Source organism: Channa argus, chromosome 1, assembly GCF_033026475.1.
Source record: "Channa argus isolate prfri chromosome 1, Channa argus male v1.0, whole genome shotgun sequence".
Taxonomy (NCBI): domain Eukaryota; kingdom Metazoa; phylum Chordata; class Actinopteri; order Anabantiformes; family Channidae; genus Channa; species Channa argus.
Window position 1 is genome coordinate 39165781 of NC_090197.1, and position 26063 is coordinate 39191843.

At 39.6% G+C, this 26063-nt stretch overlaps 1 protein-coding gene across 3 annotated transcripts; it reads right to left on the reverse strand.

The window, feature by feature from the left end:
* Positions 1-750: 750 nt before the first annotated feature.
* rps24 (ribosomal protein S24) lies at positions 751-25800 on the reverse strand. Of its 3 annotated transcripts, none has more exons than XM_067519397.1 (5): positions 25711-25800; positions 25011-25076; positions 24716-24925; positions 23970-24083; positions 751-760 (listed from the first exon to the last, which is right to left on the reverse strand). In XM_067519397.1, the coding sequence occupies exons 1-5, from the start codon at positions 25711-25713 to the stop codon at positions 758-760; spliced, it is 396 nt and encodes a 131-aa protein (XP_067375498.1). In that variant the 5' UTR covers positions 25714-25800; the 3' UTR covers positions 751-757. The 3 variants fall into 3 exon arrangements, with proteins under 3 accessions (XP_067375498.1, XP_067375489.1, XP_067375479.1); XM_067519388.1 differs by lacking the exon at positions 751-760 and adding an exon at positions 22352-22473; XM_067519378.1 differs by lacking the exon at positions 751-760 and adding an exon at positions 22992-23012.
* Positions 25801-26063: the final 263 nt, after the last annotated feature.

Below are 26063 nucleotides of genomic sequence, written 5' to 3' on the forward strand. Positions count from 1 at the left end.
ATCTATGGCATTTTCTGGGATGATAAGTCTCTGTGTAATCAAGCTTTGGCACAGTTGCACACACATTGAATACTGAGCAATTGCTGATAAGACGTCGCCTGCTTTACAACACACTGGACAGAACTGAAGTGTTTTGTGTGTGATGTTAGAGGAAGGGAATTGGAAACTTGCTTTGATTACTACAAATGAACAGTAGCAACAGTCTTGCTAATTAACGCAGCAGGATAGTAAACACCATTTACTGTACCTGTCCTTCAAGTCAGCTATGCTATATATGGATTATAGTTTGCCACACATGCACAACCACATATCCCTCCGTGACACACACTAAAACCCCGAGACAGAAGTCGGTCCTGTAATGGGGTGGGTGATAGCTTTACTGGGTAAATGAATGTCAGCAGCAATTAGAGGCCTGGGTAATAGCATCTAACAGAGAGGCTACAGCACAGACGGGTCAGGAGTTCACCATGTATCACCAGGATTACATCCACACAGAGCAGACACTTTTAGCCAAGGACGTCTCAAGGTCATAGAGACAAGAGAACAAGCATGCAGGCAGGGTGTACACATTATGATAACGACTGACTCACAAAAAGTAGGCATACTAGTAGGCAAATGTGTATTAGGATGGGGCAAACAATGTCATACCAAAGCAACTGCAGCTCCAATAATCCTCTAGAGGTATATGCAATAGCTTGTTGTCCTTCATCTTCAAGTAGTTGTTGTACTTGAGCTGTGTGTTGAAACCTCAGTGGGCTCAGATATTGAGCGTAAGGATGTTTGTAGGGATGAGATGGTACTAAAGAAAAAGGAACCTGAATTGTCAAAGTGGCCTCTAGGGAACACACACTACAATGAACATATGTGCCTTGCAACCTATAGAAAAAACAATAACTCATCTGCGCTATGGCTGAAATGTCTGTGTGATGTAGTCAACAAATTTGGGGAAAAACAACCACTGGAAGCAACAGCAAAAATGTGATAACAGTAAAAAATAAGAAATAAAGAAAAAGGAGGAAAAATAGAAGTTTTTTTTGTTACCTATTAAGTGGTTTACCCATGAGTCCAACACACCGGGCTAATCTCATTCAATGCTGACACTGCGTCTACCAGCGGATAGAAGATTCAGGAGTAGAATAAGCAAAAGAGGCAGAGGGAGTAGCTAATGATTGAGTGGAATGACTGCACGAATGTAAAACCACAGAAGAGGTTTCCAATGAAGGGCGAGAAGACACATTAATGCTTTCCATCTCAACAAGTTCCTGTCTATTTGAAAAGAACAAACAACACAGACAACAAGAACACACCATACATTTTAGATCAGGCAGCCTTCAAAGAACGCAAACCTGTTGTGTTTTAATTCTGCATGTTTTGTTATTCCTCCCAACCAGACGGAATGTGTGGTTGTCATCACTGAAGTGTGTAGGAGGGAGTAGTTGAAGGTGGCATCCAGCTTAATTAGACATAATTATCTCTGTATCTTCAGCCTCCAGATCTCAGAGATTCTTCACATCACATAACACCTTCTGTTGGCTGGAGGAGCCTCTTCTTCTTGGTAGTGTTTACTTGTAGTCAGCGAGCCATATGGAAAATGGAGAGCTTCCAGTTTTGACATCATTAACTTTAATATATCTGTCCGCTTGTGCCACATGTCGGAACACACGCTCTGTACTCTGGCGCCAAGTTGGATAGTTTGTCACCTCTCTGAACCTCTCTGAACCTCTGAACCTCTGTCAGCATAATAATGCTGACAGAGGAGGAGCTGGGTGAGTGCTCCAAGTGTAACAAAATGGTATCATCCCACTAAAGCTGGAAGAGCTAGAAGACTAACATACTGTATTCTAAGAGAATAACCCACCATATGCCAGACACAGTCTTTATTAGTGTGATTTGAGATATTTAATCCCCCTTCTGTTATATGTGAACCTGTTCCCATTCATGTTATTAGTTAGTGTTTATTGATTTATGCTCTACAAGCTGCGCACTGAATTGTGTGACTGGGACTCAAGAGCAGGCTAACATATGAGATTTTATCTCATTGTATGCCGTTATAATCAGTTATAACTGAGCGTGTACACAAAGAGAAATGCGTTTCTGAAAAAAATGCCTTGACATTTGCTGCTACAAAGGAACAAGTATTTGTTTACAGTGTAGTGGTTATTTAATGGTTTTAATAAGTTTACCTTTCCCCCCAGTGTTAACTAACTGTTTGCATCCTATAATAATCTCCTGTGTCCATGGAAACCATTTTTCCTCTGATACAGAGTAACTCAGGTGCACACTGCTCCTCCACACACACACTCGCACACACACAGGCTAACGGCTCCCCTGACAACAGAGCACAGCTTGCATGGAGTGAATAAAATGAACACCAGAAACACCCAGCAAACTGTTACATCAACCCTTTCTGGCAAAGTCCTCCCATCACATCTGCTTTTGTTATTGGCTCATAGGATCGTCCTTCTGTTAAGTTAGGGTTGGACTGAAATCTGTCTCTCACCACTTTTCCTCATCCCCTGGGAAAATAAAACATATGGGAAGTGGGATGTATGCGCAAACATAGTTCTGCTGAAGTACAATAGACACTTTAAAGAGCTGAATTTGAACCAAGTGCCAAACCAAAGCTGTGGTAGGATTATAAAGGATTTTAGGTCACTCTGGACACAGGCTTGTGAGTGACACTCAGAAGACTGATATTGTCCTAGATAAAAGGGGCTGTATCCCACAGAATACATAACATTACATTATAATGCTCCTCGTGTCTGTTTCACAATACGACCTTGCCTGTCAAAGACTCCTAAGTGGCATAATTGCTTGCACAACCTTCAGGAGGTTGTGCATGCTTGTCCCCCATTAGATTCAAGCGTTTCTGGACAGCACGTGGACAGTAAGGGCGGCGTCTATTCCCTATGCGTCTCCTCTTCTCCTCTGCCTTAATCTGTCTTTCCTATCCCTCCATTCCTCTCTATGAGAACTGTCCCATTCATTCCCCAGCCTGCCTCCTTTCTTTGCCTTAAGGCATGTGATAGAAGAGCTTTCATTTATTAACGATTATATCACCAACACAAACCAGACCAAAGAGCTCCTTTTTTTGTGCTGACTGAAAGACGGGAGCAGAATTGGTCATCAGAGGCAAGACTGGAAGTCCCCATATGGTTGAGATCTGATGGCTTCACATGAGTTCTCTGATTAACACATCAGAACAGAAGATAGGGCAGTATTCAGGTTGCATTGCACACTGTTATCAAAATGTTTTTCTTCTTGCGTTGATGCATGAAACCAGGCACACATAAAACCCCATAGGTCCCATAATATATTGCCTTATTGTTTTACCTTTGTTCACAGGATGGTTTTATAGTCATGCTACATATAGCCTAAGCAAAAAAATACTTCCATGTATTTTTAAGAACAAAATGTCACATTGTCATCATGTGGCTGTACCAGGCTGAAATGTTCTAACAGTAATGACATGGGCACCTATTGCCTGTGTGTTTACCTTGCAGTTCTCTCGTTAAAACCTTAGTCTTTTCGATTATGACTCATCTAACAAAGCCTTTAACAGAATATTAGTTATTTTAAGAGCTCTGGTGATATTGATTTAAGTGCAGGGGAAATTGATTCACAGAAACAGTGAGCAGAAACTAGCATGCAACTGATTTTAAACATAACCACTGGCAGTAAATAATGATGGAGTAAACACGTACTTAGCATGTTGGCAGTGGGTCTGTTTACACCATTACATTACTTACCAGGCTAAGGTGGAGCCAACACAAAGGCATGTTGACTTGCTGGCAGACTGGCTGCTTTAATGGTTGCTCTGTTAGCCTGCAGTAATCTTGTCCAGCTCCCCTGTCTCAGCAGCCCTCCATCTGTCACTGAATAGCCACAGTGGTCCCCCAGGTGGGAGCGTTGTGTCAGCCTGGCAGGGTCATTACAGAAGGGCCTGTGAGAGCTGCTGGTACAGCCTGCTCATGTGCAGTCCTGCCCAACTCTAACCCCTGCCAGGTAGCAAGATCTCACACAGACCTATTATATTCACACTAATTAAACTGTGCCAGGCACCACAAGCGCCCAGCCTTTACAACACAAAGAGCAACTGTTTGTATCACTGGTTGGCAACGTCATAATTTTACCCCTAATACCACATGGATCACCTAGAAGAAACCACAACGTGGCAATATTGTTTTAAATAACTACTGTACAAATGTTTTCTTTTTAAATTATTTTTAAATAGATATTACAGACAGTGGGGAGCTGAGAAGAAATGAAGGTGGAAAGACAACAAGAAAAGAAGCTGGCCATAACTTATCCAGGGACTGTGTGGCCCTTGGGCTACCGAGACGCCTTACACTAAAATTCCATGTCCATATGAGTTTGGAACAAGGGTAACATTGGGGAATTGTAGGTTTTGTGTTAAAATCTTCATCCTCTCTAAACTGAATTTCCCAATAGTGGCTCTGCCTCTGTTGTTCGGCGGTTTGGTTAGGATATGGTTAGGCATTGCAGAAAAGTAATAACTTTGGGTTTAAGCAAAAGACAACTGTCTAAGGCTGGTTTCAGTTTGAAGGAGCAAAACAAATTAATGCATCAGTGAACTGATTTGGGGATATGGTCATTTATTCTCCATTTTATTTAGCTATTTTTTAATGTCATTATAGAACATTTAAATTAAAAATAATATTTTTGTAATTGAAGTTGCATGAAGAGTCCAGACTCTCAATGACTTCACACATAATAAGCCCACACAGATAAAACCAGCCCATTGTACAATGTTAAATCATTTATTGCATACAGAGGATGGACTTCTTGGCAACAGTTAAAGCGATCGATGTGACTGTGGTGAGAGGATATGCTGATGCTGCTGTGTGGCCGCCAGGTGGACAAGAGGAGTTGAATGCAGTAGTCCAATATGTTAGATTGCTTATTAGTTATCTCCTTCCAGAAGTGGCGTATGGGTGGACAGTGCCAGATTACACACAAGTAATCATCTAAAGTGTTAGGGGAACAAAGTGAGCAGGTGTTTCATTGTGACAGAGCCATTTGGGAAACATTTAAGTCCAGAAGTTGGCAGCAGGCTTGATTGATAGATATTTCTCCCATTTTGTTGTTGAGTGGCTTCGGTTTGTAATATTCCATCTTTATACTGCTCTTATGTGTGCTTGGAGGGTCTGTGCTATGTTGACACCTGATGTTACAACAAATTTGATCTGAGGATGTTGTAATGACTCATTATCTTTGGCACATTTCTGGGATTAGCTCTTTATGGCTCTTTATCCAAAATAGATCAAATTCATTATTTTCCTCAAAATTCAAACAATACCCCATAATGATGTGAAAGAAGTGTTTCTGAACTCTGTATTAAAAACAAAACAAATCACATGTACACCACCAAGTGTTCACCACCTTTGCTCAATACTTTGTTAAATCACCTTTAGCACCAATTACAGCCTCAAGTCTTTTTGGGTATGATGCTACAAGCTTGGCTCACCTATTTTTGGGCAGTTTCTCCCATTCTTCTTTGCAGTACCTCTCAAGCTCCATCAGGTTGGATGGGAAGTGTCGGTGCACAGCCATTTTCATATCTCTGCAGAGATGTTCAATCATGTTCAAGCCTTTGCTCTGCTGGGGCCACTCAAGGAGATTTACAGAGTTGAAAGATGAACCGATGCCAGAGTCTGAGTTCCAGAGCGCTCTGGATCAGGATTTCATCAAGGAGGTCTCTGTACATTGCTGCATTCATCTTTCCCTCGATTCTGACTAGTCTCTCCCAGTTCCTGCTGCTAAAAAACATCCCCACAGCATCATACTGCCACACCCATGCTTTACTGTAGGGATGGTACTGGTCTGAAAGTCCTTCAGGTTGGCTGTCACGTGCCTTTTACTGAGGACCACTAAACAGGCCTGACTGGTGGAGTGCTACAGAGATGGTTGTTCTTCTGGAAGGTTCTTCTCTCTCCACAGAGGGGGCTCTTTCAGAGTGACCATTGGGTTCTTGATCAGCTCCCTGACTAAAGTCCTTCTCTCTCGAGCGCTCAGTTTTGGCCAGCCAGCCCGCTCTAGGAAGGGTCCTGGTGGATACAAACTTCTTCCATTTACGGTTGATGGAGGCCACTGTGCTCATTGGGACCTACAATGGTGCAGAAATGTTTCTGTACCCTTCCCCAGATCTGTGCCTCGATACAATCCTGTCTCAGAGGTCTACAGACAATTACTTGGACTTTATGGCTTGGTTTGTTCTCTGACATGCAATGTTAAATTATGGAGCTTATATAGACAGGTGTAAGCTTTTCCAAATTGTGGACAGGTGGACAAAGGCCATGAATACTTTCAAACAAACTTCTTTCACATTTCATTATAGAATTTCGAGGAAAATAATGAATTTGATGCATTTTGGTATAAGGCTGTAACATAACAAAATGTGGAAAAAGGTAAGCGCTGTGAAGACTTTCTGCACGCACCGTATTTGAAAGGTATGCAGTGCCCTTATGTCTCATTTACTCTGTCCATTAATCTGTCATTTGTTAATTTATTTGTTAAACAACAATTCTAACTTTTTATATGGCATTGCTTTTCTATTTTATTATGAGTTTCCTAAACTTTATAGCATTTGACTAAATAAACAAAATCATGTGTTTTTATGCTTTGTTACATCATAAATATATTATAGTTCCATATTTTCTAAAACAAATTTGTTTTTGAGCATAATTCCAAATTATTTTGTTTGATACATTATTCCAGGGCCATTATTTATCTTACATTTGGTAACGGTATACAATAATTCTGGCTTCTGTCGACTTGCCTTTTGTACACTGTCCCGGTACTGGTCTTACCACGTATCGAGGCTGACCCACAAGCCCTTGCATGCCAATTTGCATAAATCATGGTCTAGATCTGACAGTTACTAGGCAGCACAGGCAGGGAGACGCCCAGCTCCTGTGCAGAAACCAGGCCACCAACCCAGAGAATGGGAGGCCTGCCTGCCACAGTGACAAATGTGTCCAGAGTCCACTAACTGCCTCCTCTTGTATGAATGGTGTGTGCGCGCTACATCTGCATCTGTTGGCACATGTGTGGTTTGCCTCTGTGTGACAAGACAAATAAAGGGTACTCCAGAGCTATAAATAAAACAACTTTATAAATATGATTTCTCTAAATGTGGCTCCAGTATAGTGAAACAGGGCCTAAACTGTAGAAACAATAGAAAGTGAACTGTTATAGTGCAGTACACCAGCAGTGAAGGATGCAGTGACTCATCACAGATAGGTCAATAAGGAAAGTCCATTGCACTGAGATCGCAGGAAAACCCGCAAAAGTCTGTATTTATTAAAACCCCGAAACATATTGATTAGAATCTGAATAATTAAAAAGCACCACTCAAACCAAACCAAACCAAAAAAAAAAAGGTTTGTATATTATTTTGAGGAATAAGTTTATGCATTTTGCACATCTTCTGTGTGTTCTGATAAAAAAGAAACTTGAGTGACATTCACAGTAAGTCACTTATTTCATGTATGTTGTAATACTTTCTTCTGTTTCCATTGCATTGTGTTACATTTTGTTTGTATAAACACACCAACTTTTCTACCTCATGCAAGCATTAACAGTTTTACAAAATGATTGTGTTTCCACTCAGTACAAATTGTTTATAAAACATGGATGTAAATGTACTTAATGAAGCCTGTGTGGTTTGTATTAGTTTTATACGAATTTTCTATACACATTTTTTTTTGGATGAGGTTAATATTTTATGCAGATGTGAACTAGAGTGCTGTGATGGGAAAAGGAAAATGTCCATAGATGATTCTATATCTGCTTAGCTATGTTGATGATGATACTTAATATAGAAATGTCAGGTGGAGCTAAAGGACCATGTTGGCAAGTTTAATGAGTTTCTAAGTGCTTAAGTAACCACATTTAGAGACATCACAGTGCTCAAGATGAGTCTCTCTTGTCATTCCAATTATATATGTGTTCAGGCTTACTGTGCTGTGAGGCCAATCTAAGGTGACAGTCAGAAAACAACATGGAGGGGAATGAGCAGATGAAAGATGGAAGTCAGTCAGAGCGTGACAGACCAGTCATTTCCCAGGGTACAGCACCGACACTCTTGTCTGTCCCTTCCAGTGAGCAATAAGACAAAAAACAAATAATGCACAACAGTGATTTGCTGCAGCTATTTTAACCACAGCCATCTAGAGATACATCTACTAAACTCTGTGATATTGTATGAACAAATATACAAAAACATGGACAGTAATTCCGCAGAAAGTCTTGGTAACTATGGGTCACTGTCATTTTAAATACAAGTGCTTCTAACACTCACACTGTCTCTGGGATGCCGCCGGTCTTGTTTTATGATGAAGATGATAAAGCACTGATACTCCAGCTGTTTACACATTCCCTACTGAGCACCTCTCTCCTTGCAACTCTCAGCCTGTGGGTTACATAATGCTACATACATGCTTGTAGGTAATATGTGAAAAAGAAAGGGAAGAGGGTGGGGAAAGTGGGAGGAGATACCTACGCCGGGATTTCTGCTTCATTCTCAGGCTAAATGATGATAGACTAGACATATGTTACAATCTGATACTGTTGCCTGTGGATTAAAATGCCAAACATCAAGTGTGCATAGGCACAGTTGCGATGAAGAAAGGGCTCTGCCCCCTCTTACATATTTTACAGTTCTGTCAGCATGTGTACAGTCTATAATCACTCTGTGCCTGATGATGTGTCACATTCTCACTGTGTATCAATCGATCTTAATATTTTGTGGCTAGAAAACATAATCCGAAAAAGATTGTTGGGATTCAGATGATGGTTATATACCAATAGGGATTCAGGTGGAAAAGCTTAGTTATGTTTTGACAAAAAAAAAACAACCCACACTTCAAAAGCACTTTTGAAGTTCCCCCTCTGTTTTTCCAGGCCACTCATGCATCAGTAGTTTTGTGAAAAACACAGATTCTGAGACAATATTAGAAACGATGCCTGCAGGCGGTTCTTTGAAGCTGAACGCCAGAGCCAGTCGGCCAGTCGGTCCATTGATAGCGTGCTACTCTTCCTGTTAGTTTGTATGATGCTGGTCTTCAGCCGTGCTAGAGGGAATGCAAAACAGCTTTTTCCTCCAACCTATGTCAGTAGTGATGTTAAATCTTAATATTGCATTCTGGGCTTCAGCAGAGGCCAGAGAAAATCTTGCAGTCATTTGCTCAACAGAGCATATAACATTTGGCACGAAGCAACTCAAGTAGCTCATAATGCACTGATTTCAAGTTAATATAACCAAAGTCAAAGAATATCCTGGTGCCTTTAGTCTTCTGAAGCATTAAGTAAATATTCATGATGGCATGGGTTCACATTTTAGATCATGCTTGTGCGTTTCTCACTGTTTTTCTTCAATGCACTAAAATACTTAGGAAAGCAGATTTTTCTCAAGAAGCCCAAAGCAATAATATTGTTCAGTGAATAATGTTGCCCTGGCAGTAAACAGAAACTCCACTGTGGCAATACCGCCTTCACAACACAATTTCTTCTCATTTTATTTGATCAAGTTTTATGTTAAGTATTTGCATCAGATGTCTGAGATTCTGGGTCGAACCTCACAGGGAATAAACACCACCACTGGGACGCTAATCATAGCTGTTGCTCTTGGAATAGCTGCGCCAGCAGGCAAGAAATCATGCATACGTTAGAGCAGCCATTAGGGATTATCTAGGTGTTCTATTTTATGCCACTTCTCCAGCAAACACACAGAGGGACGTACTTGAGGTAATCGTTTCTCCTGTAGTGAATGATAATGAGCCTTGTGTTTATATATATAAGTGTTGTGATGGTCTGTGGAGGTAATTACCGCTGTCTTATACGAGCATGACAACACAGAGTGAGAGCATATACAGTTTTGTCTCCAATAATTGCATTTATACCTGGCCTTCAGTTCATATTGCACACCTGAAGGACATGTGAGCTGTTTCTACAGACAAGCCAAGTTATCCTTGTCAATTTTTGAGTCCTACATTGCATCATTAAACCAACGAAACAGCATTTACCAGTTAACTTTTCTGGGCTCGTCTCTTTCTGATATCCATATTTCATAAGCACTTCTCATCATTCATCCCCTTCTACTCTATCCCAGTTAATTTTCATACCAGTGCAGTTGACTGCACAACAGGGAGCAGCTTATATTCTGGGTTCCTCTTAATTATTAAAGGGTTTCTTAACACATAGTGTAATCCATCTGGAAATACTGACACAGGGAGAAATCAGTCTCTTTAAGGTGTAACTTCCTATATGATATTAGACGCTGACCCCATTTCAAACTGTATATAAGAACGGCTGCAATTATAGTTTTAGGTTTGCAACATTTTCAAATCAGTACAAATCATTTAAAATTTATTGTCTGGAATAGGCCTACATTTTCAGCAGGTTCATCTGTTTCACTTAGCGATGACACTTCACTTAGGGAAGATGCAGCATGCTCATTTTTATGTTGAAGCTGTGATACACATGGGCCTGTGAAATGGTTTTGTACATTTTTTGTCAATCCATTCCATGTTCTCTGTAACTGCACTTGGGCACATTGTTGCTTTGAGCTAAATACCAATGTTTAAATGTGAGTGTAAATGTCCACAGTAACAATGTTAACATGCTTAAAATGATCAGGTATAATTTATGATGTTCACCAACTTACTTTGTCATTCTAGCATTTGCTAATTGCCCTAATGCTGTGTTCACAGCATTAATTATTCTGCTGTGTAAAGTTGATTATGAGTAGCCAAGTGGGAAAAATTGTTCAAGACAGCCCCAATTTGTAATTATGGGTCAGAAATATTAAGCAATATTGAGAATTTCTGAATTTCTGATTTTAGTAAGATAAAAACACTACAGACATGTCCTCTAACATTCATTGTAAAGGTACTAGCCACATGGGAACAACGCATGGACACTCCCAAGCCAGTATACGGGTTGTTATTAATATTCATCTCATTCTGCCAATATCAGGTGACTCATGCATAAGCATGTAGCTTATCTGATGCTGAAGGTGATGATATTTGTCATGCTGTTCTCTGGTATTAAACAAATGTCGTAAACAATTTAAACATTTGACCCGATGATGTGCTGAACTACTCAACTATTTTAGTGGTCGACAGTCAGATAATGTTACCTCTTGCAATAAAGCTTAAAAAGGTAATAATGTGTGGAAATATGCAGTGACCAATATTTAACAAATTAACTGCTGAGATGCTGCTGTGATACTGGCTCAAATTATATTGTCCAAGTACTCAACTACCGCCCAAGGTGTTGACTACAGATGCTTGTACTGAGACGATAGATGACATACTGTGTCCTGATGGGGTCTCCAACACAGTATCTGACAGAGGTAAGGTCAGAGCCTATTGATTTTTAACACAGCTCAATGAGACAGCAGGCAGCTCAGTGCAAAAGATACCACTATGGAACTAGTGTAAAGAAACATGGCCACAGCTCAGTTACACTGGCTGCTACATCCATTTCATGTAGGTGCACTCTAATGAAAAAGCAATACAGGGGATCTCTATATGATTGGCTTTCCACCTGAGTGCTTTCATCCATTTTATCTCTCAGACCAACAATCACCTTGAAGAAGAAAGGCGGCAGAAATAGGGGAGGCTTCCATCACAGCCTCGTACACTCACGGGTGAGCACAGTGAGAAGTGCGAATAAAAATTGGCGTGGGGGCTTTTGACTCAGACTTGAGTATCACATATGTGCCATGTACCTATAAGAGAAAGCATTACATTCTTAAATAGTGTAGTAAACTACCCTGAGTACTGTGTGACAAAGTAGTTTGCTGTGCATTGCAGGTGGTTCTGTATTACTAATTCAAATATGTGACTTGACTCAGCTACTGCTAACAGCAGCTCTTACACAGACTTGCTGCCCTGTGTGCTTTCTGCAGCTCATACACATATGAAAGCTGAAGGAAACCACAGGGGATCTCCAGATTCATTAATGTACTTGATTCAGAAAGTAGAATCAGTCATTGTTAGCCTGTGGCCTGTTTTTGAATCTGTATGTGTGTGATATTACTACAAATTCCCACTGCCTGCAGACTTTGAAGATACTTGTTGCAGGAGTTTTGTTACACAACTTACACAAATTTAAGCATCTCAGAGGATGGACTGGGTGGAGTTAGGAATAAGTCATATTAACCAGAGAGACACATAGATGAGGAAACAGACTTTGACACAACATCGTTATGTGGCAAATCAGCCTTGCAAATCACAGTATCAAATACTGGAAAACTGGCTATTTTAACAAAGGGAAAATAACACTTGGCACATAAACAGTGGGTGGAGCTGCAGATGTAAGGGAGGTGACAGCAGCACAGACCCACAGTGGACTGTAGCACAGTGAGCTGATCAAAACAACAAAGCCATATCACTCACTCTTTCTCATCTTTGTCCCTCTCAGATGTTTAATTTCTTCATATTGAGCCACAGGCCTAGCTCTGTGCAGTAGCCCACTGTGAGGAGCCAAGGTTATGGCCTTTGTGTGTTCAACAGTATAGGTGAGAGGGAAAGTAGGCCATGAGGTCTTTAATGTATAGTGTGGAATTATATACCTTTTAATCATACTCCCCACCCAGCAGCAGTTTAGGGTGAAAGTGACAGAGAGCCAACACAAAGCTCATTTTGCCCCTGTCACATCTGATCTTTTCTTACCTTGCAAATGAGGAACAGTAATGACGCCCGCCTGATGGCCCACGCTCCTGCACATTTCAAGGGGTAATGTTTGATAGAAATCCATCTATGATGATAAGGTGGATGAGAGTACTGGGGTGCTTTTCCTGAGATGGGTTTTGCCTAGTGGCAATGGTTCAGGCTCTAAGGATGTCTCTTTGGACTTGGGTTCATATATATTTGTTAAAAAAACGCTGAAACTGGAACACTTAAAAATCCCAAAGCTGTTCTTGCATGATGGAATCAAATGTTATCAGGGGAAATAAGATATTCTGCAGCAAGACTCAACAAATAATCAACTTTAAAAGCACAGTGCCTAAAATAATAAACACATATTTAATTATTTTAAGTCAGCAGTCACAGAGATATAACTATATTGTGTAGTGTAACACTATCCAAATGACTAAATGTGTGATAGGTCATTTTATTCTTACTATTTAGTTCCAGCTAGCAAGTCCCTACAGGAAAAGTATATTATATTGATTTTCTCTGGGCTGGCTGGAGTCCCAAACAGGAACATCAATTATTCTAGGAGTGGATATAATAATAATATGTAATTTTACTTTTTTATGAAATTCACATATCTCTGTGAACTTAGGAAAACTTACGAAAGTTGTAGGACCCCTTCACCTTTGGTTGTATTGAGTTGTAGATTTAAACTTTAATGGATATTTGTGCAGAGAAATCTTCAATTATAAACCCAATGACAAAAGCATAACATTGAAAAGAAAGTCTGAAATCAGTTATTATAAAAGAACTCTTCCTAGAGTTGAACATACTGAGAAACAGTATTCCCAGAGGTGACCATTTTAATGACTTTAACAGAGCTTCAGGTATCTACTGCAGAAATGAAAGATTCTGCCAGAAGGACGAACATCTCAGCTGCATTAATCAGGTCTTTATGGCAGAGCAACACTTTGAGTGAAAGGCATATGACAGCCCACTTGGAGTGAGGACTAAGCCCAACACCAGGCACTGTTTATCACCTGGCCAATACTAGCTGTACAGTAAGGAATGTTGGTGATAGCACCACGAGGCTTTGAGACTGATCAGAACTGAGGGAAGGACAAAGCCAAATAAAGTCCTTCTCCTGAGTGCATTCAACTCGAAACTGGTGCAATGGTTCACTATTCAGAATAAGATTGACCTGAAGCAAAAACCTGCTGAAAACATAACTCTTCCACATCTTCCAATGCACTTAAATCTATAAAAACCAAACAAAACACCCCCCAAAAAACGTCCTTCTCTCTCATGTTTGCATCTCGTGAAAAGTCCTATCACTTTTCTGATAGGACTTTGCTTTGATGTTTTCTCCTTGACTTAGATTTTTGCTGCCTTGTACTTCACTTGTAAGTCGCTTTGGATAAAAGCGTCTGCTAAATGACTAAATGTAAATGTAAATGTGAAGCACACAGCCAAGACCATGTTGGAGTGGTCATGGGACAAGTCTCTGACTGTCCTAGAGTGGCCCAGTCAAGTTTAAACATAAACCACATTGAACAACTGCGAAGAGAACAGAAAAGATGTCAGTTCACAGATGATTCCTATCCAATCAAATGGAACTTGGATGGATGTGCCAGGAACAATGGGATAAACTGCAACGCTTTAAAAGAACTGGCCAAGAAGACTCAAAGTCATAATTATTGCCAGTGGGTCTGAATCACTTTGTGAATGAGGGATTTCAATTTATGAATTTTAATAAAACAGCAAACAATCCCATGATGTTATTCCATCATGGGTTATTTGGTGTAGATTTTCCTTTTTAAATGATTTTAAATGAAATCTTCAACATAAAATGTGGGGAAAAGGCCAATCTTAGTACCTGTATGTAGACTACTGTATGTGAGAATAAGTTAAAAGCCTCCAACAACACCATGAATTCTAAATTTCTCTGGCGACAGAACACATTATGGGATCTGAGTAGTGATATGAGCAAATCTCCCTTTTTATTCATGCCAGTCCTGTTTAATGAATCACTGGGAGATTGCTCTCACTGTTGCCATTAATCAGAGATTCTCTGCTGCTGATTGAAGAGGGTAATATGAACAGGAATACCAATGAGTGGAGGAATGTGCACTGGCTGAAAAATGACAGAATAACTCAGCCACACAGTCGGCCAAGTGCTGTGTGCAGTCCAAACACAACCATCCCTAGTTGGAATAAAGTCCATTACAATTTGAACGTGTTCTCGGATGATACAGAGGGACTATATCAAACTGTTGTGCATTCTCAAGAGACGGAGACAATTCAGTTTTAGACTGCTGTTCAAAAGCTATGTAACACGGTCATATTCCTGCTAGATGCAACGTTAAGTCCCCAAAACAAATTTTATTCATTGATTATACAAAAGTGGACCAGGCAATTGCCCACGGGACCGTTTTGTTCATAAATTGAAACTTTAAATTTGTCAATATGAAGTTAATGTCCCAACAATAAGGATAAGTTAGAATAATTTGGTATGCGGAGAGTAATTTATGTTTCATTTTCATATAAATTTTTGCTTTGTATTCCATAGACCAATGAAACTGACACATGAAGGGTAGAATCACGATAGTTAAAGAAATTGTTCAATATAATACACTTGTCTACACTTTCCTGCTGAGATTTAGAAGAGGAGATTGATAGCACTCTCATATTAATCCGCTTCATAGGAAACTACAGCAACTGCAATGGGTCTTTTACCTTAACTTTTTGAGATCTAACATTTTGGTAATAAAACAGATTAGCTCAGCAAAAAGGGAACGGGTGGCCCGATTAAAAGTCACTAACAATTTACATGTCATTTCTTTTGTGTCCAGAAGAAATGTCCCACTTAACCACCATGTGTCATTGTTATACTTTGGGGTTTGCAAGGATTGAACAGACTAGATATATCATTTTGTTACCTTTGGATTGAGCCTGGTTAGCTGCTTCTCCCCTTAGTCGACAATTGGTGGGGGCTTCACATTCAGCATACAGATGTGATTGTTGTATTGAGCCACCAAAAACATCACATAAAGTGTTTAATGTCAGGGCTAAGAAAGCTGACCACAGCCACAACAAATATATCTGCATGGTGAGCAACAGGGTGATAATGCTGTATTTTGTAGCATTTTCAATTTTGTGACCAAATAGAGTTGCCTGGAAAATGGGGTGGAGGCCAGATACCTATATTTTTGCACATTCCTGATATGACTACATCAAGTATTATTTCTCTAAAATCCAAGGAAACACACTTGACATGCTCACGTGATTCTTCAATGACATACACACACCTCCCAGTCTGGAGAGTACAGCATGACTATCGCATGGACCATTCCATCATCCTGTCACTCACATCTGCTTCCCTTTCTCATAGCAACAACCTCCTCATTCTCCTTTTCCTTCACCTCCCCTTCAGCCAAACCTGTGTTTTTCTCATCTCATCTAAAGCCCTCTAAATTATTCCCCTGTTCCCTTTTCTTCCTACTTCACAGACTGTTCTTCCATGCCAACCACAATGAGAAGAATTTGTAAGGACATAGGTTTGTAAGGAGGCAGGCGGTCCGACACACTTTTGGACTGTTCTCATGTCCTTGGAATCTCAGCATGTTTGCAGTTTGAAAAAAGGCCAAAGACTTGTTTCAATACACTTGACATGATTGAAACTGCAAAGTGATTCTTCACGTGTGTACAACAATAGGTGTGCCAGAATTAGACGGCAGGTATCTTTTTTTCACAACTCCTCAAACCTGTGAAAATAGATTGATGAAAAATACCAGTGTTGCATTCCTCAGACTACACAATATATCCCTGGGAGCTCTGTCTGTTTGGGTAGATGCAGCCTTTGCATGTTTTTCATCCCTGCCACTTCCAGTAAGGGATTAATGAAAAAACCATGTCAGACTGGTGATGCAAAAAGGATAATTAGGATTCACGAAACACAGTTTGTCCTCAAAAGAAAATCACTTCCCTGGTGCTCAGGGGCTATGAAGGCACAGATCATTTTATATATCAGCACCTAGCAACTGACAGATGGAGTGAACTTAGTGCAGGCTGCCAAAGCTGATAGGACACTGCAGGACTGCAAAATGAGCTGTGATGATTCCCCTGCTGAGGCCAACAAGAGAGACATACCTCATTAAGATGCATAGCATCCTCGAATGCCCAGCCACACTTTACAGCAGCAAGTTGCCCATTTGCAAAAATGTTCACAGTGCCACTGAAAACATACACTTTAGAGCTGATGGATGCAAAACAAACACAGCCCAGCTTGGTAATTATACATTTGGTAGAACATCAACTATATGAGAAATGTAAATTAAATTATAAACTGGATAATATTCAGTTTAGAAACACATTGATGCAAATGAATAGACTGGTATACACAATATTATGACAATGAAAATAGCTCGACCCTTGTCTTTGACATGTATTGCAGCTATTAATGTCTACATGAAAATGCTGGCAAAAACACACAGTGAGTCATCAGGAATTCAGTCTATTTTCTCCTTATAATACTACAACTAAACTCCCTGCATGGAGAGAGACAGGCCATTAAAACTGCACCTGTTGTGAAGGCACAAACATGTCTTCATGAGAACCATCTATCATAAACCTGACTGCAAAAAGCAAACCTAGGAATATTCTTTTCTACCCAAGAAACAAGCAGGGTGAATGTAATCCATTGTATATCTTTAGATAGATTGGTTGGGGGGTTCTCGGGGGGGTCTTGGCCCAGTCTACTGGTGGCATTACTGGACATTGTATTTTCAAATGTGCCAACTGCAATAACCTATGTTTTGCATTAACCTGCTGACTTTTCTTCTAAGGTCATCCAGCTTCCCTGTTTTGACAAAAGCACAGGAGGAGTGTGTTGGCAGACTAATTATACTCTTTTGACAACTGAGACAAGGAATGAAAATAAAAAGCAGTAGTAACTAGAAAAGTTAAATTCTCGGAAGAAATGAAGCTGTACTTTCATTCTCCGTGCCACTGTTGCCCTTTTGCACTTGGTTTTGTGCTGTTGTGGAGAAGGTGTTGGCCATACCAGGCTTTGGCTGGAACTGTAGCTTAAAGCATGTGGCTGAAAGTGTAATAGAGAAAGAGAAAGCCAGATATAGAGACACCGAGAGGAGACAGAGTGTGGCATACAAGTGAAACGCAGAAAGAGAGATGCCGGGATACAGACAGAGGGTGATCACACATATGGAGAGAGATCTAGGACTGAGGCTTGAAGGGAAAAGCTTTGTATGGTTAAAAGGGTGAAGTTGATGACATTCATGATTTTTGCTGTAGTGCCACCTGTTAGTGTAGTGGGTGCCTGTTCAGGGCCCCAAGGTCCACATTACCTACGATTGGCTAAAAAAAAGTCTTTAAATTGCTAAGTTGTAATAAGTTCAAAATTGTCAGTCAACAGGAGGTGAGATTTTGTCATATTTATGTTAAATGAAGCACTCTCCACTGCCACCAAAGCATGACATTTTACAAGCATGCACACACACGAGTGTTCACTTCTATCCCAAGTCCAGTCGTACTGGCTGGTTGTATTACAACCCCAATTCAAAAAAATGTGAAATGATGAGTAAAGTGCAAATAAAAACATATTTTATTCCCAATAGAACATATCACATGTTGAAACTGAGATATTTTAGCATTTCATGGAAAATACCAGCTCATTTTGAATTTGATGGCAGCAACACATATCAAAAACATTGGAACGGGGGCAACAAATCTAGGAGCATTTGACAATTAATTAGGTTAATTGGCAACAGGTCAATAACATGACTGGGTATAAAAGGAACATTTCAGAGAGGCAAAGCCTCTCGAATGTAAAGATGGGCCAACGTTAAATTACAAAGGTTTTAAAGATTCCACCATCTCAAGTGTATAATATCATCATAATATTCAGAGAATCAGGAGGAATCTCTGGGGAAGGGACAAAGTTCAAACTGTAGGTGTGTGACCTTCAGGCCCTCAGACGGCACTGCATTTAAAACAGGCATGATTCTCTACTGGACATCATTACATAGGCGGGAGAACACTTCCTGAAATCACTGTCTGTGATCACGGTTCACTTTGGAATCAACAAATGTAAATTAAAGCTGTATCATGCAAAGAGGAAGCCATATGTGAACACGATCCAGGAATGCAGCCACGTTCTCTGGGACAAAGCTCATTTTAAATGGTCTGAGACAAAATAGAAAACTCTTCTGTGGTCAGATGAATCAAAATTTAAAATTCATTTTTTGGAACCATGGAGGTTGTGTCCTGCAGACTAAAGAGTAGAGAGACCATCCAGCTTGTTATCAGCTGAAAGTTCAAATTCCTGCATCTCTGATGGTATGGGGCTGCACTAGTGCCTATGGTGTGGGCAGCTTACACATCTGGAAAGGCTCCATCAATGCTGAAAAGTACATAGAAGTTTTTGAGCAACATATGCTCCATCCAGAAAATGTCTCTTTCAGGGAAGGCCTTGCATGTTTCACCAAGACATTGCTAAAGCATATACTGCATCTATCACAATAGCATGGCTTCTCTGGAGAAGAGTCCGGGTGCTGAACTGACCTGCCTGCAGTCCAGACCTTTTAACAATGGCACATCGTAAAACAAGAAATCCAGCAACAAAGGCCCAGGACTGTTGAGGAGCTAGAATCCTGCATCAGACAAGAATGGCACAACAACAACAACAACAACTGCTCTCCTCACTTCATAGACGTTTACAGACAGTTGTTAAAAGAAGAGGGGATGCTACACAATGAGAAACAACAGTTTTTGAGATGTGTTGCAGCCATCAAATTCAAAATGACTAATATTTTCCATGAAATGGTAAAATTTCATCTGATGTGTTGTTTATGTTCTATTGTGAATAAAATATGGATTGAAGAGATTTGCAACTTATTACATTCTGTTTTTATCTACATTTTACACATCGTCCCAACTTCTTTTGAATTGAGTTGTAAAAAGTTATGTGTTTGAAGACAGAAGAGAACCCTGTCCCACTCAACTCTAGTGGCCAATAGCAGTTAAATGATAAGGATCACATATTACATACTGGGTAATGTTGTTTTTCAGGGTGGCCAAAAAAGGGGTGAATATTAGATGGTGAATATCGACTGAACAATGTGTTTTGCAAAAAATATAAATCTACATTTACATTCAGTCATTTGGCAGACGCTTGTATTCCAAGTGACTTACAAGTGAGGTGCAAGGGAAGCAAAAAAGAAAAAAGAAAACAATAAAGCAAAGTGCTATGAGAAGGACAGTTTCTGTTTCATGAGATGCAAGTTAGGTTTGTTGTTTTTAGATATGAGTGCATAGGAATTTGTGGAAGACAATATTGGGAGAGAGGCTGCTGAACGTGCAGAGTTTGGTAGCTTGTGTAATCTAGTCAAACGGAAGTGGACATCTTCAATAACCAAAGTTTCTGGAAGATTTAATTACCCCATGTAAAAAAAGCTACTTCTTATGATCCAAGAATTTACCAACATAAGCATTTAACAGGTCAAAGAGTGACGCTCTTTTTACAGAGAGGTTCTTTTATGTCATCTTTTTGATATTGCTGATGAAAAGAATCCTATATTCCAACCTGTACTGGACAAAAAACCAGTTTGCTATTTTTACAAAAAACGTAGATTGGATCACTAAATTATAGCTTATTATTTCCAATTTGAAAATAAACACACTTGAATTTAATGCCTATTTAATGCCTACAAAAAATTGTTATGTGCCAAAAACGTGCCAAAAATTATGCCCTACAAATTAATATAAGAAGAATCAGTAGTTGAATACGCCAGCAGGATCACCTTCGATGTGAGCACACCTAATTAGTCAGACACTGAAAACAGGGCTTCAAGAAGGAGAGACAAAGAGGCAGAGACTCCTGGGATGGGCCGACAGGGCTGTGGAGAGAGGAGCTTAATTTCCCAACACCATCTGTTACCAGGGCCTGGGTTGAAAGCTCCACTTATGTCAAACCTCCCAACAACCACACACCAGTAGAGCACCGCAGAGCCACAAGAGGCCCTCTGCCTTTTCCTCATCTCTCCCCTGAACCCTTTGCTGCTCCACAGCTCTGCAAGTCACCCACCCACTACAGTGGCACTGTAACACACACACTTTAGCTGAGATAAATGAATTTGCAATCTATTTTCTGGGTCATAGCAGATTGAATATTCTGTCGAAGTAATCATAAAAAATATTTACAGTCTCAACACATTAGAAGCTGTGGTGGAAAAAGATGTAACTTCACACAATATTTACACAAATTCCCTGTCCAACTAATCAATGAGTTTTTTTTTTTTTTTTTTGTTAAAAGTCAAAATTTTCTTAATAAGGTGTCATCATTCAAACTTAATCTGTTTAATGTTTGGCTGGCATTGACTGAAGCAAAGCCCTTAGGACATGCTGGGTATATATAGGAGTTTCTTCTGGGAAAGAAAAACCCACAACTTAAAACATGTCAATGGAACTGCCTCCAAGCTACCGGTTTCCATTTTTCCTGGTGGCGTAGGCACGGAGGACTCTGGTGGAGAAATGTCTGACCTACATTCGAGACTTTGTCGAGGCATGAAAATATGTCAAATTAGAGGGTTAAAGACAATTTTTTAAAGTAGTCAGAGCACTTCTATTAACAATCTTGAAAAAGGTGTTATTTGCACAAATGTGAAGGTCACGTTATAATTTTTAGCCTTTCACTACATTAGTGAATGAGATTTTCTGACGCTGCTGTCATTGAAAAGCAAGTACCAAGTGTTTCATTAACGCTTCTACTGCTCTAACACCAAAGACAAAGTATATGGGCAGAAGTGGTGGCGGCTCCTGCATCGCCAAGATGAGAAAATGCTGACATTTATAATGACAAGACAGTGAGAGGTAAACATGGGGTGGGGGTGATGGACTTACCTTGAGGACATACTATTCCCTGGCATTTTAATAACTTCATTTACAAGCGCTCTCTGGGTATTTCTATGCAAATAATCTGAAAAGGTCAAGCTGCACAGAAGGATATCTAATCTGTTCCAAATTGTGTTTGTAAACAAAAACAAAAAAAGTCTATACAGGTTCAGATATGTAAACAATTCTGTCATCAGGGGCTTTGACTCTATGAAGAAGTTGTATTAAATACTTGCTCTAAAAGGCAGAACTTTTACTAAAAGCTTAACCAGCCCTAAGACATTTTTCCCTCCAACGAAGAGAGCCCTCATGTGGCCAATTTGGTTACTACAGGTAAAAGCTTGAAATGAAAAGGCTTCGTCAGTTTGACAAAGTCCTGAAAATTGCTTTTAAATATACAAGCTATTACACAAACATGAATAACTTGTTAATTAGAAGCTCTTAATTTTCCCGATAGGCAAATAAATGTAACACCACTAAGACCTATTACAAATAAATGAATAAAACTAATGAACAGTTGATGACAAAACCACTTAGCTGTGATAAAGTAATGTCAGTGAAAAGAAACTAGATGTCACTAACAATGTTTAAGGTATTTCATTGCTGAACCAAAATTACATCACAGCAAATGTGTACTTTGTAGAACCCCCCCCCCCACACTGTCTCAAGTCACTTATTTAACAGCCTACAAATATACTTCAGGTAACCTTCTGTCAATTATCTGGTGAATGAAACAGGAATTCAGACTTCTACAGAGAACCAAATATGAGCTGAGTTCAGTGGATAAATGTTTTTTCCCCCCCAAGAACCATTTACACAACTTTTTTTTCCCAAACTTTATTTGATGACAATATACAAGAACATCTTGAGCTCGAAGACCTCTCCTGGCTGCCTGGGCTCACTGTAGGGAGATAACATCAGCATGAGCAAAATTAGTTTCTATATTTAAAACTTGAAAATAAAAATCATCTGAAATTAAACAATGCAAATTGACACAAATACAGTATCTGAGAGAAACACTTTTAAGCCCACCATCACAGTGTAAAACTTTGTAAAAACATACGTTATGACTCAAAAGTTACATGTTGACACACTTCCTAGTTCATCACACACACAATCCACATGCTCAACTCAAGTTGTGCTTCTATTAGCTTGTAAAGTCTGAAGCATTAACACTGCATCTAAGTCTATGTAAGCCAGAGTGGGCAAGGTCTAATAAAGATGCCTATTATAGCAGAGACTGGTAGAAAAAAGTGGGGTAGTGGGAAAACCTATGAAATAGCACAGGAAAGAGGGAAAAACACTATGTGGGTAGGGGGCTGCAGGACCAAGGAGGGCATGACATGCATGGCACAACTCAAGCCTATTAAAGTTTGATGTGCAACACAAAGGCACACCATGCTTGTTCTGCTTTTATACCTGCACACTGACACTTCATTTCTGCAAAAGAAATCCATGGGTAGCAAAATCAAAGGAAATAATAAATATATAAAAATAAAAAATGTTTATAACATGGTAAAAACAGAACAGAACAGATTTCTAACTGGATTTGTAAGGAGAGTTCATATCTATGCGTCAAAAGGGCCAGAGACAGCTGCCAAGTCTAAGTCAAAGGGGGTACAAGAGTGTGCAAGGTTTAGATTGAACATCAGGAAATGTCACTGACTAGTACTAATTGCAAGTACTTTCCTTTACTGCCTGTAGAATTTTATTGTACCCAGCGATATTTCGTTTTCAATACAGTGGTACTACTCTTCAGATTATGTTTGTGATCATTAGTATTAGGAATCGGAATTAATCAGCAGATCAAAATGTTTCATACTGGATGCATCACATACATCCTGAGGGAAAATAAGTTTTGGCTGATAGGTGAGGGTTTAAAGCAGGGGTAAGCAACCCATGCTCCTCAAGGGCAGCAGACCTGCTTCCCCCCATTACGATCCCTGCCCTATCAACTGCCCCCGCATCTTCCGATTGAATGAACACACCTGATTCAGATAATCAGCAATGGGTAGAGTGGGGCTAGTTGGACACAAACAGGGCTGAGTAACATAAGTTGCCCACCCCTGGTTTAAAAGGAGATGTTAACTAGAATCTATGAATCCAGGACTCTCTGTACACTGAGGTTTGCATGTTTAGGACCATTTACCTTCTACAGTTCCCGAGGGGGGAAGGAAAAAAGAAAAAAAAGAAAAAAAGAGAGTAAAAATAGTTAAACCTCAATGAAATTCAAAGCTTAGCAGCGTTGGGGGAAAAAATGGGTTTGTGATAAAAATGTAACAATGTGTTCCCCTCACTTCTTTGCTGAGGTTGAGAATGTTAATATCTCATAAGGCTTAAAGACGCGCTACAATACAAATGTGGATTTCAACAAAGTATATAAAACCGTCACAATACCTTTTTGCCAGCAGCGCCTACACTGGCTTTCTTGATGCCTCGTACTTTCTTCATTCTGTTCTTGCGTTCCTTGCGCTGTTTCCTTGAGGTCTTCTTTTTTTCATAGAGACCATGCTGAGGAACACAAACAAGCAATCATTTTACTTCAACTAATAATGCTTTCACAATGATCATCCTACAAATTTAAAATCAATATTGCGAACGTAAAAAATATTATTTTTACTGCTTTGCATATGTATCCAACAATCATTTTTTGGCACATTAGAAAAGGTTTACCATGAAAATGTTGCACTAAATGTGTGCTTTAAAGTATTTGTGGGTTACTCTGGGTTGTAATTGATTTGATAACATCTAATGTAAATTATGAATAATAAAAACCTTGTTTCTGTGTTTACTTTTGAAGTATTAGTTATCCAACCTTTGTAACTGTCAAGTCCTGCTGAACCATATGATGTTTGTGCAAAGTAAATCACATTCATGCAAACACACTTTAGCCAACTAAACCAGGTGGAGTTAAGAACATTTAAAAGTTAATCAAAGCATATCCAGTTCACAACAGTTCCCCATCACCATATATTAAATGTAATCTAGAATATGGTATTTAGCCGTTTTATGTGAATTTACAACAATGGTGAATCTAATTATAGCCATCAAATTAAATAAAGAGGAAATAGCTGTCTGATTTGCATCTGTCCATCAAACTACCAAAGACGTAATGTACACCCTTAAAATGGTTAAAAACTCACCCTGGCCAGTCTGTGTTTGGGCTCATTCTTCTTGGCGTAGTCTAGAGAATCGTACACCATGGCGAAGCCTGTTGTTTTGCCGCCACCAAACTGAGTCCTGAAGCCAAAAACGAACACAACATCAGGAGTAGTCTTGTACATTTTGGCAAGTTTCTCCCTGATTTCTGTCTTGGGTACTGTGGCCTTGCCGGGATGCAGGACATCAACAACCTGCAGAGAAAAGTCACAAGAGAATGAATGCAATGTGCGACAGACAAAACGCTGAACAAATGTGCAGGAGGATTTCAAGTCTTACCATTTGCTTCCTCTGAAGCAGCCGGTTCGTCATGAACTTGCGTGTCCTGACTGTCACAGTGTCATTCTAAAAAAATGGGAGATGATTAAATTCATTAGTTTTCAGAAAACTCCTCAGAGCTTTCAGACTGTGGCGTCTCTTTGCTCCTACACAATAATTCTGTAAACTTCTCAAACAGCACACCTTTATGTGTAATTGCTTCCTCTGCATTTACGCAGAACCTGAGCTTAGAACATGAACTTTCCAGCTAACACAAGTGATACTAGGGAATTTCACCGTACTAACAGTCATGTTCGCCAAATAAAAAGGGCCTGACTACGGCGGCGTTGTAAATGCTAACGCTAGCGGCTGGGAGCCTGTAGTTCACGTCCATATTATGTCCTCACGCTAGGTTATTAAGCAACTGTGTATGTTTAACAGGTTCTGTGCAGAGTTTAAAATTACAGAAAATAAACCGGAACTTTACAAGCTATTGCTAACCACGTAAACATAGTGCGTGTAACGTTGCAAAGACAAGTCAGGGTAGCGTTTGAATGGTTCCACTATATTTCCACTTGGAAAGCTTCGTAACATATCAATATTGACATTTTATTATAAGTCACACTTAAACAACCACCTAGTCTATATTTAATGTGTGTCAATGAAAGGATGACCTCGATGATGAACGGATTTTATTTGTAATTTTGGGCACAAGACTCACCATCTTGACGCTGGCTGTGCTCAGGGACGTAGAAAAGGAGGAAGGACCCGCAAGCGACCGGAGTAATGCCTGCAGAAAATTTAGTGAGCACCCTTGTGTAGTGCCTGATGTAAAAACGTTTCTTTAAAAAAATGAAAAAGACCTTATTAAGAAAAAGACAAAACCGAAGGGCTACCAAGAAGGTAAATTGGTGTCTCTTTATTATGCAATCAAATAAAATATATTTCAGAGTAAAACGTTGCTATATTTGCAATTACAAAAAAATATATATGCTACAAGGAAAGGTTTATTTTTGCAAAGAAATACTTTTTTCAGTATATTTGGTATGTGTTGGTATTTACAGTTAAGTATTA